We start from the raw sequence: 12081 nt of genomic DNA on the forward strand, positions 1-12081 counted from the left end.
GAGAGGTTCTCCAGATCCTCATTGCAAACGGGGCTCCGCAGTGACTGCGGGTCTGGGTGATGGTAAAGTACTGGGGCAGTTGGTGATGCACCTGAGCTCACGTGGCAATGAGGGATCGGGAGGGGGAGGGGGCAGACAGGTGGACCCCGGGGGTCAGAACGGGGGAGGCACAGACAGGAGGGGTGGAAGAGGACTACAGTGATCAGAATGGAGGAACTGAAAGGGGGAAAAAGGGGAGGGGAGGCGCAACCCCGGGGGTCACACAGAGCGACGGGGGAGGTTGTGGGCGACCAGTGGCAGGAGGAGGGGAGGAGGGCAGTGAAATACACGGGGCGGGGGAGGCGGGGAGACACAGGGCAGCTGCCCCCGCCGAGCGGAAGCCCCGAGCGCCACAGAGACCCCGCGGGGCCAACGCAGAGCGGCACGTGGCCCCCAGCCCCCTTAACCCCGGCCCCGCCCCGGTGCCCCCCCCGAACACCCACCTGTAGAAGCTGAGGCGGCGCTCGGAGCCCCGGGGTGCGCCGCCCCACTTCCGCCTCCTCCTCAGTCGCGGGGCTGGTGACGTCACTCAGCGGGGACGGCGCAGCGCCACAGCGACGGAGCGGCGCAGGCGCGCTGAGGCGCTGTCGCCATGGGGACGCCATCACGCATGCGCTGTCGTCACGAGGATGGCTTCACGCGCTGCAATGAGGGAGGGCGCACAGTCGCCACGGCACCAGATGGAAAACGGCGCTTGGAGACTGCAGCTGCGGGGCAGCAGCTCAGCACAGCGCTGCCGATGACTGGAGCCGAGCGAGAAGCGAAGGCGCTGGTCGGACTCCGTGCCGGGCTCGAACGCGCCTCGATCCGCGCGATCGCTCCCTCTCTTCCGGGGCTGCCCGGCTCAGCCAGGAGCCGCTCCCGGACACCGGGCGGGTCCCGCCTCTCGCGGTCAGCCGCCGCTTCTCGCAGCCCGGCAGCGCCTCGCCGCAACGACGGAGGACGGCTCGGTTCCTCCTCCGAGGGCAGCCGGATTCTGACGGGGGACGGACGGGACGGTGCCCCCGCGCCGCCTTCCCCTGACCGCCCGGCGTCCCTGAGGCACGGGGAGGGCGGCGGCGGGGACGCGGGGCGGCGGACCGCCGCTTTCCCCGCGCGGAGCCCCGTGGCTCCGCCATCCCGCCGTCGCCATCAGCATCTCCATGGCGGCGGCCCCGCGTCCGCAGCCGCCATTGGCGGAGAGCCCGCGCTCGGCCCCGCCTCCTCCGCTCTGTCATTGGTCGGTTCGCCGAGTGGGGCGGGCGCTCCGCGCGGGGTCCTTTCTGTCCGCGGGCGCGCCGTCATTGCGACATCACCGCGCGCGTCCCCGTGGCCCCGGCCCCGCTGCCCTCGCGATGCCTGCCATCGTGCGCCCGCTCCGCTTCCGGGGCCCCGGCTGCGGCTGCGGGAGGAGAAGGGCGGGGATGTGGGGGACCTCAGCGGGGCCGGGCCCGCGCCGCTCCGCCCCGCTCCGTGCGGGCCTTGCTGGAGAGCGGCGAGCGCGGGCTGGCGGCCGCCGGCAGGTGGGGGAGCGGGGCGTCCGGGCGGGCGGCGCGGCCCGGCGGTGGCGCTGGGGAACTCGCTGGAGACGAGCGGCTCCGCGGGCACCTTGGCGTTCCGCTCCAGGCGGTCGCGGTGCCGGCCCGAGGCCGGCGCTGTGCGGGGCGGGGCTGAGCGCGGGGCGATCGCCTCCTGCTCCTGCTGCCTTCGCTGCTGCCGGTAAAGCGGGCTTCTCGGCCGCCTGCACAAGGCGCGCTGCTGGCTCGCGTTCAGCCGAGCGTCGGCCCGCAGCTCCAGAGCCTTTTCCTCCACGCGGCCTTCCGGCCGCTCTGCCCCAAGCCTGCAGCGGTGCCTGGGCTTGTTGTGAACAAAGTGCGGGACCCGGCATTGAGTGATGTTGAACCTCGTGCCGCTGGCATCAGCCATCGATCGGCCTGTCTGTAGCCCTCTGCAGGGTCCTTAGGCAGATTATAGGAGGATGCCGTAGCTGAGGGGCGATGGGAGACAGGGAGGGGAGCATCCTGCCGTGCCACCGGCAGCCCGGGGACCACGTGCTGTGGGTGCCAGCACGGAGCTCCTCCATCCGTCAGCACGGGAGCTGCGGTTCTGGCTGCAGCGGCAGGAACTCAGCGCAGCCCTGCAGAGAGCGGTCCGGCAGCACGAGAAGAAGATGACGGCCGTGGAGTGCGAGAGCCTCAGCAGCGTCTGCAGCCTGCGAGGAGCTGAGCGGGGCTGGGAAGAGGAAGCTGTGGGAGTCCTGGGGGGGGACGCGCAATGACAGCATCAGTGGCAGAATCATCTGCTTCCTCCTCCGCTCCTGATACCGTGCGCTGGTTTTCTTTGAGAAGCCAGTGCAGAACCAGACTCCACTGTCACATCTGTGGGGTTCCACAGAACACACAGACATGGGGTAAGTTTAGGTTGGATATCAGGACAAACTTCTCTACAGGAAGGTTCTTAAGCACTGGAATGGGCTGCCCAGGGAGGTGGTTGAGTCACCATCCCCAAACGTGTTTAAAAACCATTTGGATGTGGTGCTCCAGGACATGATTTAGAGGAGGGTTGTTAGAGTTGGGGTACTTCAGGTTGTGGTTGGACTCGATGCTCTTGAAGGTCTTTTCCAACGTGAACGATTCTGTGATTCTACAGGGACACAGTGTGTTGGATTGCTGTTTGTTGCAGAACACCAGCACAGGGCAGGACTGGGGACTGGGAAGATCACAGAAGATCACAGAAAAACCAAGGTTAGAGAAGACCTACAAGATCATCCAGTCCAATCATCCACCTATCACCAATAGTTCTCACTAAACCATATCCCTCAACACAAAATCCGAATGTTCCTTGAACAACTCCAGGGTTGGTGACTCTACCACCTCCCTGGGCAGCCCATTCCACTGCCTGACCACTCTTTGAGAGAAGTAGTATTTCCTAACGTCCAGCCTAAATCTCCCCTGGTGCAGCTTGAAGCATTCCCTCTAGTTCTGTCACCAGTTACACGAGAGAAGAGGCCGAAGCCCAGCTCACTACAGCCTCCCTTCAGGTAGTTATAGAGAGCAATATGGTCTGCCCTGAGCCTCCTCTTCTCCACAATGAACACTCCCAGCTCCTTCAGCCCCCACCCATCAGGCCTGTGCTCCAGACCCCTCACCAGCTGTGTTGCCCTTCTTGGAACACGCTTTGGGGGCATCCTCCGGTGGGTTCAGATGGTCCTGTAGTCTTCTGGAAGGGTCTGGAAATGTTCCTGAAGTGTCTTGGGGTGTCTAGTGGATCCTGGACTCATCCAGAAGGGTCTAGAGATGTCCCAGAGGGTTTGTTGGGGTGACCAGAGGGTGCCCAGGGTTTCCTGGAGTGTTCCAGAGTTCTCGAATGGGGATTTTGAGGACAACCTCACATAGTGACACGTTCTTATGCTGCTTTGTCCCCATGGGATCGTCCCCAAAAATATCTGTTTCCATTAAAATAAATACTATGTCAATTTTGTTGTATTTTTTTCGCCACTTCCTTTCAGAAATGGATGGTTCTCGCTAAATCTCCGTGCAAAGCTCCACAGAAACAACTCCCCACAGGCCACCAGGTGACACCAGGACAACCGTCAGCAGTGTCGGCACCGGGACAACCACCTGTCCCCGAAGTTCTCACTGTCACTGTAACCGTGGAACCTGGGGCCATACCAACCCGTCTACCTCGAGAGCCCCATCAGCATCCTACAGCTCCTGGAGCCTGGTGACGCTGTCACCCTGGCTGTCCATGACTGTCCCAAGCTGTCCCCCCTGCCTTGGTGGCACAACTGCAGCATGGTGACATCCTCATTGAAGAGGTGACGAGGAGGATTACAGGGAGGGAGCTGGGGACAGTGGGGGGACACATGGGGTGTGACATGGGGTTGGTGGTATCATCATTGGTGGTACTATCATTGGGTGTCACCTTCACTGGATGCCATTGGGTGTCACTGAGTGTCACTGTCTTCAGGTGACACCATGACACAAGGTGACCTCGATGTGGAACAGCCATGACGCAGTGTCCCCATCCCTGGCTGTCACTGTTGTTATCGTCATCTGGTGTCACCATCACTTGTGTGTCACCATGTCTTGGATGACACTATTCCCTGTACACTGAGCACCACACAGAGGGTGGGACTCGACTGTCATCCGGCCCCGCAAGCCCTGTGTTGTCACCATGCTGTCACTGAGCCTCTTGCTGTCCTTTGTCACCCCTCCAGGTCTGCCTACAGTCGGCCTCTTGTGAGGTTCAGATATGCTATGTGGATCAGGCTTTGTTTTTAAAGTCCTCGGTGGCTGCTTGCTTTGTACTGCTGGCTGTTGTTTTGATAGGAGCAAGAGAAGTCTTGTGTGCTAAGAAGAACCTGGTGGTGGAGGGGAAAAAAATCCTCAGGGTTTGGATGCTTCCGTGTGTTACGAGTGATGGTGATACCGCTGCTCGATCAGTTTGAGTGCATGAAACAAGTCTGCAATCTTTTATTAATGGAGTAATGTGAAAGGAGTCCTATGGATTTGAGAGTTGACTTTAAGTCTGTGGGCATTTTCCAGGAGCTGGGGTAAGGGATGAGGCAAGGAAAGTTGTGGTAAGAGGATGAGGTGTAGGAATAAGAACAGCTTCCATTGATATCAACTCCCGCGGTTACTTTTTGACTTGGAATGCATGCTTTTTTTAATAAAGAACAAACTCATTGTGCAGCTTTTGAATGAATTCATTCACACCTGTTACTGTTTGGTGTTCTTCTCTACATGGAACTGCAATTGAAATGGAGACTCCTGGTCTGATTGCCAGCCCCCTCCCGCATGCTCAGATCAGCCAAGTTTGCAAGGCCTGGCTCTTGGTGCCCAGTTGTGCCCAAGGTCAGAGAGTTGGCTCTTCTCGGCTTTGAGATGTGTTTTCCAGTTGCATGTTGTGTTATTTCTGTTGCGTTGACCTCTTGAGCTACAGCCCCAACTGGGGATCCAAGTAAACTAACACAGCAGGAATGGTTGAGGTATATGTGAACTTGGATTGGAAATGCAATACCAAGGACTGCACAAATGTGGGACAGTTCTGTCAGTGTAAGGAAAGGCATCTGCTGGCTGAGTGCTTTGCTGGGTGGGCATCACCCTGCTGAAGAGTAGGCAGCTGTTGTCTTTGCAGAAGCCACATCCATGGGGATTGGAAAGCTTTTTCTGCCTTCCAGCTCTTGGCTGTTGATCTGAGAGCGGAGGTTCTTGCCTGGAAAGAACCACCAGCAGAAAGGATCCCATGCATGGCTTCTGAGCCCTTTCAGATAAACCAGCTGGATTAACGTGGCCTGTGACCTTGGTTTGGAGTTAAGCCAGCAGGCTTTGCCCAAAGCAGAATGACCTGTGGGCACAGCGTCCAGCAGGTAGAAGTGACCAACAGCTGGAGACAGCAGCAGCTTGAGCAGCGCTCTTGAGGGAAATCCTCACTGGGAACAAAGGCCCAGAAGAAGAGAGTAGCTTGTCCCTGTGTTCACATAGTAAGGTTTTCCTTTCTCACCTGACTGTTACCTCTCAGGTGGTGCCTACAGCTGTGTGATGTGCTCTGCAGGAATTGCTAATGTTTTGCATTTAACCTTGTCTTTCATCTTCTTTAAAGCTTAGAGGCAACCTTAATTTCTACAGTCCTGAGCTCTGTGCCACAAGAGCTCTCCAGTTTCTACCTGTGATGTGAGACTGTATTGTGTCTACTCTATGTCAGGCTCTTCTTCTCTTTTCATTTTAAGCTAGGAAAATTCATTTCTGGGCCAGGAGAAGAAGAAATGCAACAATCTTCCCTGCACTGCTCAGTTTGCCTGAGTTGCCAAGTGCTCCTCATTTTTCTTGTATCCTTCAATTCCAAGTTCATATTTTCCCAAAAACAAAAGAATTCAAAAGTAACCACCTACAGTTAAGTAAGCGATTTCAGTATTTATTTCTGATTGTGGCAATTACTTCAGTTCAGAAGTCATACTTAATTTACGGTGCCTGTTTTAATTTTAACAAAGTTTGCAGTTGTAGCTGACTTCCCAAGGCTGCAGCACATGGTGGTGGCACAGCCTTGGGCTTCTGCATTTGTGCTAATCCTCTGTCTTGCAGGTCAGCTGGTGCTAGAAGTGGACGGCATCCCAGTGTGAATGAAGGTTTGTGTAGGAGCAGCTGCTGATGGGAGGAAGGAAGTGCAGGCTAATGGACTCTGAAGCATCTCCCAGTACGGTACCAGGGGAGGCAGTAGTGATGTTGGGGGGCAGTTGCAGAAGAACACGAGGAGCTCCTCAGCAGGAAGCTACAAACCCTGCAGAAAGCTGCAGGAGACTCAGAGCACGTGTGGATGCCCAGGAGGAAATGGAGGCCCAGTATTTGAGCAGCGCCTGGCCATGGAGTGCTTTCCAGTCCAAATGCTTAAAGCCACAGTCCAGTTAGAGAGGCTGACACACGTCCTGGGGCCTAAAGATGCTGCTAGAGAAGCCAGGACTGGCCCTGAGGCCTAAAAACAGAGCCAGAGAGACTGGCAGTGGCCACAGGACCTGAAGCCACAGCCAGAGTGGCCAGCAACAACTCTGGGGCATAAAGCCACAGCCCCAGCCAGAGAGGCTGGCACAAGTCCTGGGGTATAAAGCCACAGCCAGAGAGGTCTGCGCTGGCCCTGAAGTCTGAAGCTCCAGCCAGAGAGCCCAGCACCAGCCCTGGGCCATAATGCCACAGTTATAGCCACAGAGGCCAGCACCAGACCAGATGGGGCTTAAAGCCACATCTACAGCCGAACAGGCTGGCACCAGCTGTGGAGCCTAAAGCCAAATCCTGAAAGGTCGGCACCAGCCCCTGAGCCTGAAGCACAGCCAGAGAAGCCGGAACCAGGCCAAGGGCCTAAAGACAAAGCCACAGCTGGAGAGGCCTGCACTGGCCCCAGGTCCTAAAGCCACAACCACAGCCAGAGAGGCTGGCACCACTGCTGTGGCCTAAAGCCGAAGCTGGAGAAGCCGGCACTGTCCCCAGGACTTCAATCCACAGCCTGAAAGGCTGACACCGGCTCCAGGGCCTAAAGCCAGGCACAAGAGGCCAGCACCAGCTTCGGGTCTAAACCACAGCCACAAAGGCCTACGCCGGCCCCGGGGCCTGAAGGTGCAGCCACAGCCCGAGAGGCCGGAACCAGGCCAAGGGCCTAAAGCCACATCTGCAGCCCGAGAGGCCGGCACCAGCCCTGGGGCCCAAAGCCAGAGGCACAGGCCAGCTCCGGCCCCAGGGCACACAGATGTGCCTTCCTATTGGTTTCTACTGATTCCTATAGGACTCCATTGACCACTCTGAGGCCATACTGGTCCTTACTGGTTTTTACTTAGCCATACTGGACTTTTCTGGTCTATACTGGTGTGCACTCCTCCCAGTTCCTACTAGTTCCTCTGGGACTCTACTGACCACAACGAGGCCATATTGAGTTTTTATTGGGCTGCATAAGAGTCATGTTCACTTCTCTGTTGCTTTACTTCAATTAACCCCCATTCAGTTAACCCCATTCACCCCACTGGGTGACCCTGGTGTTGATTTCCTAAAATTTGGATCTAGGAGGTGACCACTCCCTTTGCTTATGATGAAAGCACAGAAGTGATGCAGGCACTCTCTGAGGTCACAATGGTTGCTGGGGTGGGAGCGTTTGTGCCACAGCTGGTGAGCAGAGCTGGTGCTCTCGTGAGCGTGCTGCACACGGAGACTGAGCTCTGTGCTTTTCTTGAGAGAGATCACCCTGTGAGAGCCCATTGGAAGCACCACTGCGGTGTGTGTGAGCTGGGCACAGCACAGACTGAGCAGGCTGACCAGGTGAGCTGGGTTTGGTGCTGGGTGGTTGCCAGTGATGTCTCAGCAGAAAAGCTGGGCTGGGGAGGAGTTCTCAGCTCCAGCGCTGCCCTTCTGAATGGCTGTTTCCAGAGGAAACATGTTCTTCTTGAGATTCCATCCCATGTTTCGGTGAGGATGACGAAATGTCATTCCTCCCCTGGAAAATTGCTGCCAGGCCCCCACCTTCATGTCAGACCTAAAAAAGGAAGCAGAGTGCAGACTTCATAGAGTGCAACTTGTGTCTCACTGCTCCATGGATTGCTTGGTGTGCCATACCCAGCAGGTGTTTCAGCAAACCGCGCTGAAGTCACGGCAGAGAGCCGGGTGCTCAGCTGGGCACATGGACGGTCAGCACACCTGTGGGGGAAAAGGGGACCTGGGGGCACTTGCTGACAGAAGCCATGGCAGTCAGACACAAGCTGCAGCTAGTGATGGGCAATTCTTGCAGACAGCTGAGATCCATGCATTGCCCTCCTCAAGAGACTACATTGCGTAGCAGAAGAAAGCTGGGAAAATGCTTCTTCCTCATGATTTTTCACTTGCTGATACTTTCTGTAAGGGTTCCTGTCCAAAAGGAGAACTCGGAGATCAAGGCAGTTGAAGAACGAGTGAAGCCAGCTCCTTCTAAGAGCGAAGGAGGTTCCTGTGGAGAGAACCCTCAGACCTTGCAAGTCTTCCTCTGACACTTCAGCCATCATGGCTCAGCAAGGAGATGACCGTGGTTCTAATTCCTGCTCTGTGAGAGGAAAGGTATGGCTGGGTTTCCTTTGCTTGATGTTTCTTTCTTTTTCCCATGTTTAAGGGAAGGGGTGGAGCAGGAGGAGCCCTACTGGTCCTTTGTCACCTCAAAAACCACTTGGATTTTGCGCTCCCTGCTGACAGTCTGGGCTAATGACGTGGACATGGCTTAGGCTGTATTTTCCCTTAGTGATAATTAATCTCTCAGCACTCTGATAATCTATCTCTGGCACAATCTGGAACCTCTCTGCAAACCTTGGCTGCCCGTTCCCACTGACGTTTCTTCCTTTCTCTCCCCAGAAGCAGCGCAGCGCGCTTCCCCGTGTTTGGGAGCAGCAGCCAGCAGGCTGCCGGAGATCCAACCGCATCTTGCAGCGCGCAGAGGGACGCGATGGGAACAGAGCGTCCTTACTGCCACGCAAAAGTGAGTTTCTTGAGGCCTCTGTTATGAAGGATGGAGGAATGAATTTTGAGTATTACTTCTGAGTGGGTGCAGTGCTGCAGGGGATGTCAAATAAGCCACTGTGGAAGTGTTGGAGAGACCGACAGCGGCAGTTGGTGGCAGCAGTGAGGCAGAAGTCTGCATATAAATGCTTAGAGTCGAGTGAATTCCTTTTAGAGCCACAAAATGTGTCTCAACTTTTGCACCTGATAGTGTTTTGTTTGGTGATGCACCTCTGCTCTGTCAAATGGAGCTGTCAGGGAGGCTGGGGTTCTTCTGCTGTCATCTGAGCAAGAATGAGACTTTTGGTTTTTTGTTGTTTTGGGGATGGATTTGGTCTGACAGGACAATACTTCTACAGGCTACTGGTTTCTGTTAAATCAGCAAATTGTATTTTGTTGTAGGGACGGAGCCTGCGCGTCTGTGGAATGGTGCTGGGCAAGGGGGGAAGCGGAAAGCCTCCGCAGGTAAGCAGCTCTTGTGAGCTGTGGTGTGGGTACCTGCCTCTAAATAGGGCTGCATGCAGGGCTGTGTGTGATGGAGAGGAAAGGACACTGCAGATCTGTGTTGACTGCAGAAATGGCACAGTGTTGAATCAGCAGAAAGGCAAATGGAAGAAACTATGCTTGAAGACCAGAAATTTGTGTCTGACTGTGCTAAAGTCTTCCTCCAAAGAGATGTTCTTCATGTCTTTCTTGTTTCCTTTCTGTCAGAAGCTGATGCCAGTGGCCTTCCTCTGAAGCGCAGCCTTGCAGAAAGGCAGGGGGAAGCTACAGACCATGACATGGCACCCAAGAGAGGTACAGACGCACAACAGGCATCTGGGTTTGGTGCACTGTCTTTCTAACTAGGCTTTCTGTCTGTTCTTCCTGGGACTGTTCTCACTGCGTGTTGCTTGGGGTCTTAATCCCCGGGACTTATAGTTACCTTTCCTGTGCTGATTTGAAATACAAACCCACAGTTCATCCACGATCCTAAGATCCGTGACTGTGAACACTGCAGATGAGATGTGCTAGCATTGTGACCCATTTTGCAGACCGAAAGTAGTATTGGACTCTTGTTATATCTTCTTGCTTCTTCTTTCTTGCCAGAGATAGGTGCTGAGCCCAATGGAAAGATCTACACGAAAGCGGTGCAGGAAGTCCTTTCTGAGAGAGCTCATCTCCAGGCTGGAGGGCTTCCTACAACAGCAGGTCCCAGCTCAGGGAGAAGACCTTCCCCTGCAGCGTGCCCCCGCTCTGTCTCCAAGTCCCTGGCTGGATGTAAACGCAAGGGCTTGGAAGAAGAGCAGCAAACAGCAGCGCAGTTGCCTGCTACCAAAAGAGCGAGGGGTCAGAGCGGAGACAGCGTGCCGGCTCCAGCAGCACAGCCTGGGCCTGCTGCAGCACGGAGCTCCAAGCTAAGAGGTAAGAAGGTGCTGTGGTACCCACCCTGTAGGGTAGGTGCTGCCCTTATCAAGCACACTGAAGTTGCATAGGGTTTGCTTTGCTTTTTCCTTCTCTGCAGAGGGGAAAAGAGTTGAAGCCTACAAAGTCCAAAGGCAGTGAGGTGCCACAGTATGTAACCCCGACTCCATTAACTCCATGGTAGTCTTCTGCACCTTTCCACTGGAAATGTCATTCACTGAGAGGCTTCCAATTTCCTTTGTCTTTTTTCTGCCATCTGTTTTTATGGTACCCATGTTTCTGCAGTTTTGCTGCTGACAGAACGAATTCAGTTTTATTCTTGCTTTATAGCAAGAAGACAACGAAAAGAGAGAAGAGTGGAATTGAAGAAGGCTTCTCTGAGAGCTGCCGCTGCACGTGCAGAGGTGAGTCCTTGGTGAGCACAGACACGGCTCTTGTTGTTCTCAGTGCCTCTGCCTGTCAGACATGAAAGCTATTGCAGAATCCCAAGGCAAGCAATGTAATAGAAAAACACCCAGCTGTATGTTTAAGGAAATCACACTGTCAGTGACAGCTGCCTAGGGGAGCTTGGATGCCTTCCTCTGGCTTGAGAAGGACACTGTTGGTAACGGCTGGAGGGTTTTTCTGTGATAAAGAGCCTTGCCATGTCAGGCACTGCGACCTTTGGGACCTCGTTCCCCCAGCAGAGCATGAATCTTACCATAGGCAGCGTGTTATGAGAAGGAATGTCAGTGACCTGAATGGCAGGAACGTGCTGTGCTGCATGGGGCCGTTCTGGAAGGTTTACTGATCAGACTTTCTTAATGAGATCGCCCTAGATTGTTTCTGTCCTATCTCTATACTTGCCTTATTTCTTTCCAGTCATCCGCAATGAACACCCTTGTGGAGATGATGCAGAAGCTGCAGCTGAAGGACTGAGAGGAAGAGCATCAGAAGGCAGCGGCTGCAGCACGCAGAGTTACAGGGCAGCGTTCTGAGTGCCACCCAACTTGGCACTCCATGTTTGGTTGTAGTCAATAAAAAATAGTCACAATTAGAGATTGACAAAGAGCGCACGGCCTGATTTGTCCAGTGGCATTCCATGAGCTGCTGCACTACTGCTGGTCCAGAGTAGAAACTATGCAGCTTCGGACCACCAAGCTGCCATCCTGGCATTGTTCTTCTTGGAGGCAGTGGAACTTGGAGGTTCTCCTGCTGTTGCTGACACCTGACGTTGCCTAGGGAGGACTTGGCCACTGCACTCTGCTCCACCCCCTGTGCCACACACACACGAGTGCAGCCCACCACCCTTCCACCTGCCATGCAAACGCACCATCCCATCTTGCACACTTCAGCCACATGGCTTTCCTCCTCCTCCCCCCACCAGATCCCATTCCTGCTTCCCCTTCCCCACCCCGCCCCCCCATTGCTTTGGCCCCAGTAGCGTGCCAGCCCCCGCAGCCCTCCAGTTCGCATGAGGCTTTGCTTCCTTCGTGCACAACCCCTCCATTGCTGTGCCCCTTGTTGCAGCCTTCTTTTGCAGCACCATTTAGCGATTTCACAGAATCACAGAATTGCCAGGGTTGGAAGGGACCTCAAGGATCATGAATCTCCAACCCCCCTGCCACACGCAGGGCCACCAACCATTCCACCTAATGCTAGACCAGACTGCCCAGGGCCC

The 12081-nt window shown here is 55.4% G+C and overlaps 1 protein-coding gene and 1 pseudogene across 6 annotated transcripts; both read left to right on the forward strand.

Annotated features, from left to right (window-relative positions):
• The first annotated feature begins 649 nt into the window (after positions 1–649).
• On the forward strand, positions 650–8518 carry LOC149911584 (uncharacterized; annotated as a pseudogene).
• LOC149911585 (zinc finger CCCH domain-containing protein 11A-like) lies at positions 1902–11777 on the forward strand. 6 transcript variants are annotated; one of them, XM_090133609.1, is made up of 10 exons: positions 1902–3058; positions 3527–3835; positions 6102–7817; positions 8395–8585; positions 8874–8997; positions 9420–9482; positions 9729–9815; positions 10107–10421; positions 10752–10825; positions 11283–11776. In XM_090133609.1, the coding sequence occupies exons 4-10, from the start codon at positions 8532–8534 to the stop codon at positions 11337–11339; spliced, it is 774 nt and encodes a 257-aa protein (XP_089989735.1). In that variant the 5' UTR covers positions 1902–3058; positions 3527–3835; positions 6102–7817; positions 8395–8531; the 3' UTR covers positions 11340–11776. The 6 variants fall into 6 exon arrangements, 5 of the variants coding, with proteins under 5 accessions (XP_089989735.1, XP_089989736.1, XP_089989740.1 ...); XM_090133610.1 differs by having other exon boundaries at positions 1902–2428; XR_016463146.1 differs by lacking the exons at positions 1902–3058; positions 3527–3835 and adding an exon at positions 10522–10571 and having other exon boundaries at positions 5666–7817; positions 11283–11322.
• The last annotated feature ends 304 nt before the right edge of the window (positions 11778–12081 follow it).

Source organism: Phasianus colchicus, unplaced genomic scaffold (assembly GCF_987193195.1).
Source record: "Phasianus colchicus unplaced genomic scaffold, bPhaCol1.hap1.1 HAP1_SCAFFOLD_88, whole genome shotgun sequence".
Taxonomy (NCBI): domain Eukaryota; kingdom Metazoa; phylum Chordata; class Aves; order Galliformes; family Phasianidae; genus Phasianus; species Phasianus colchicus.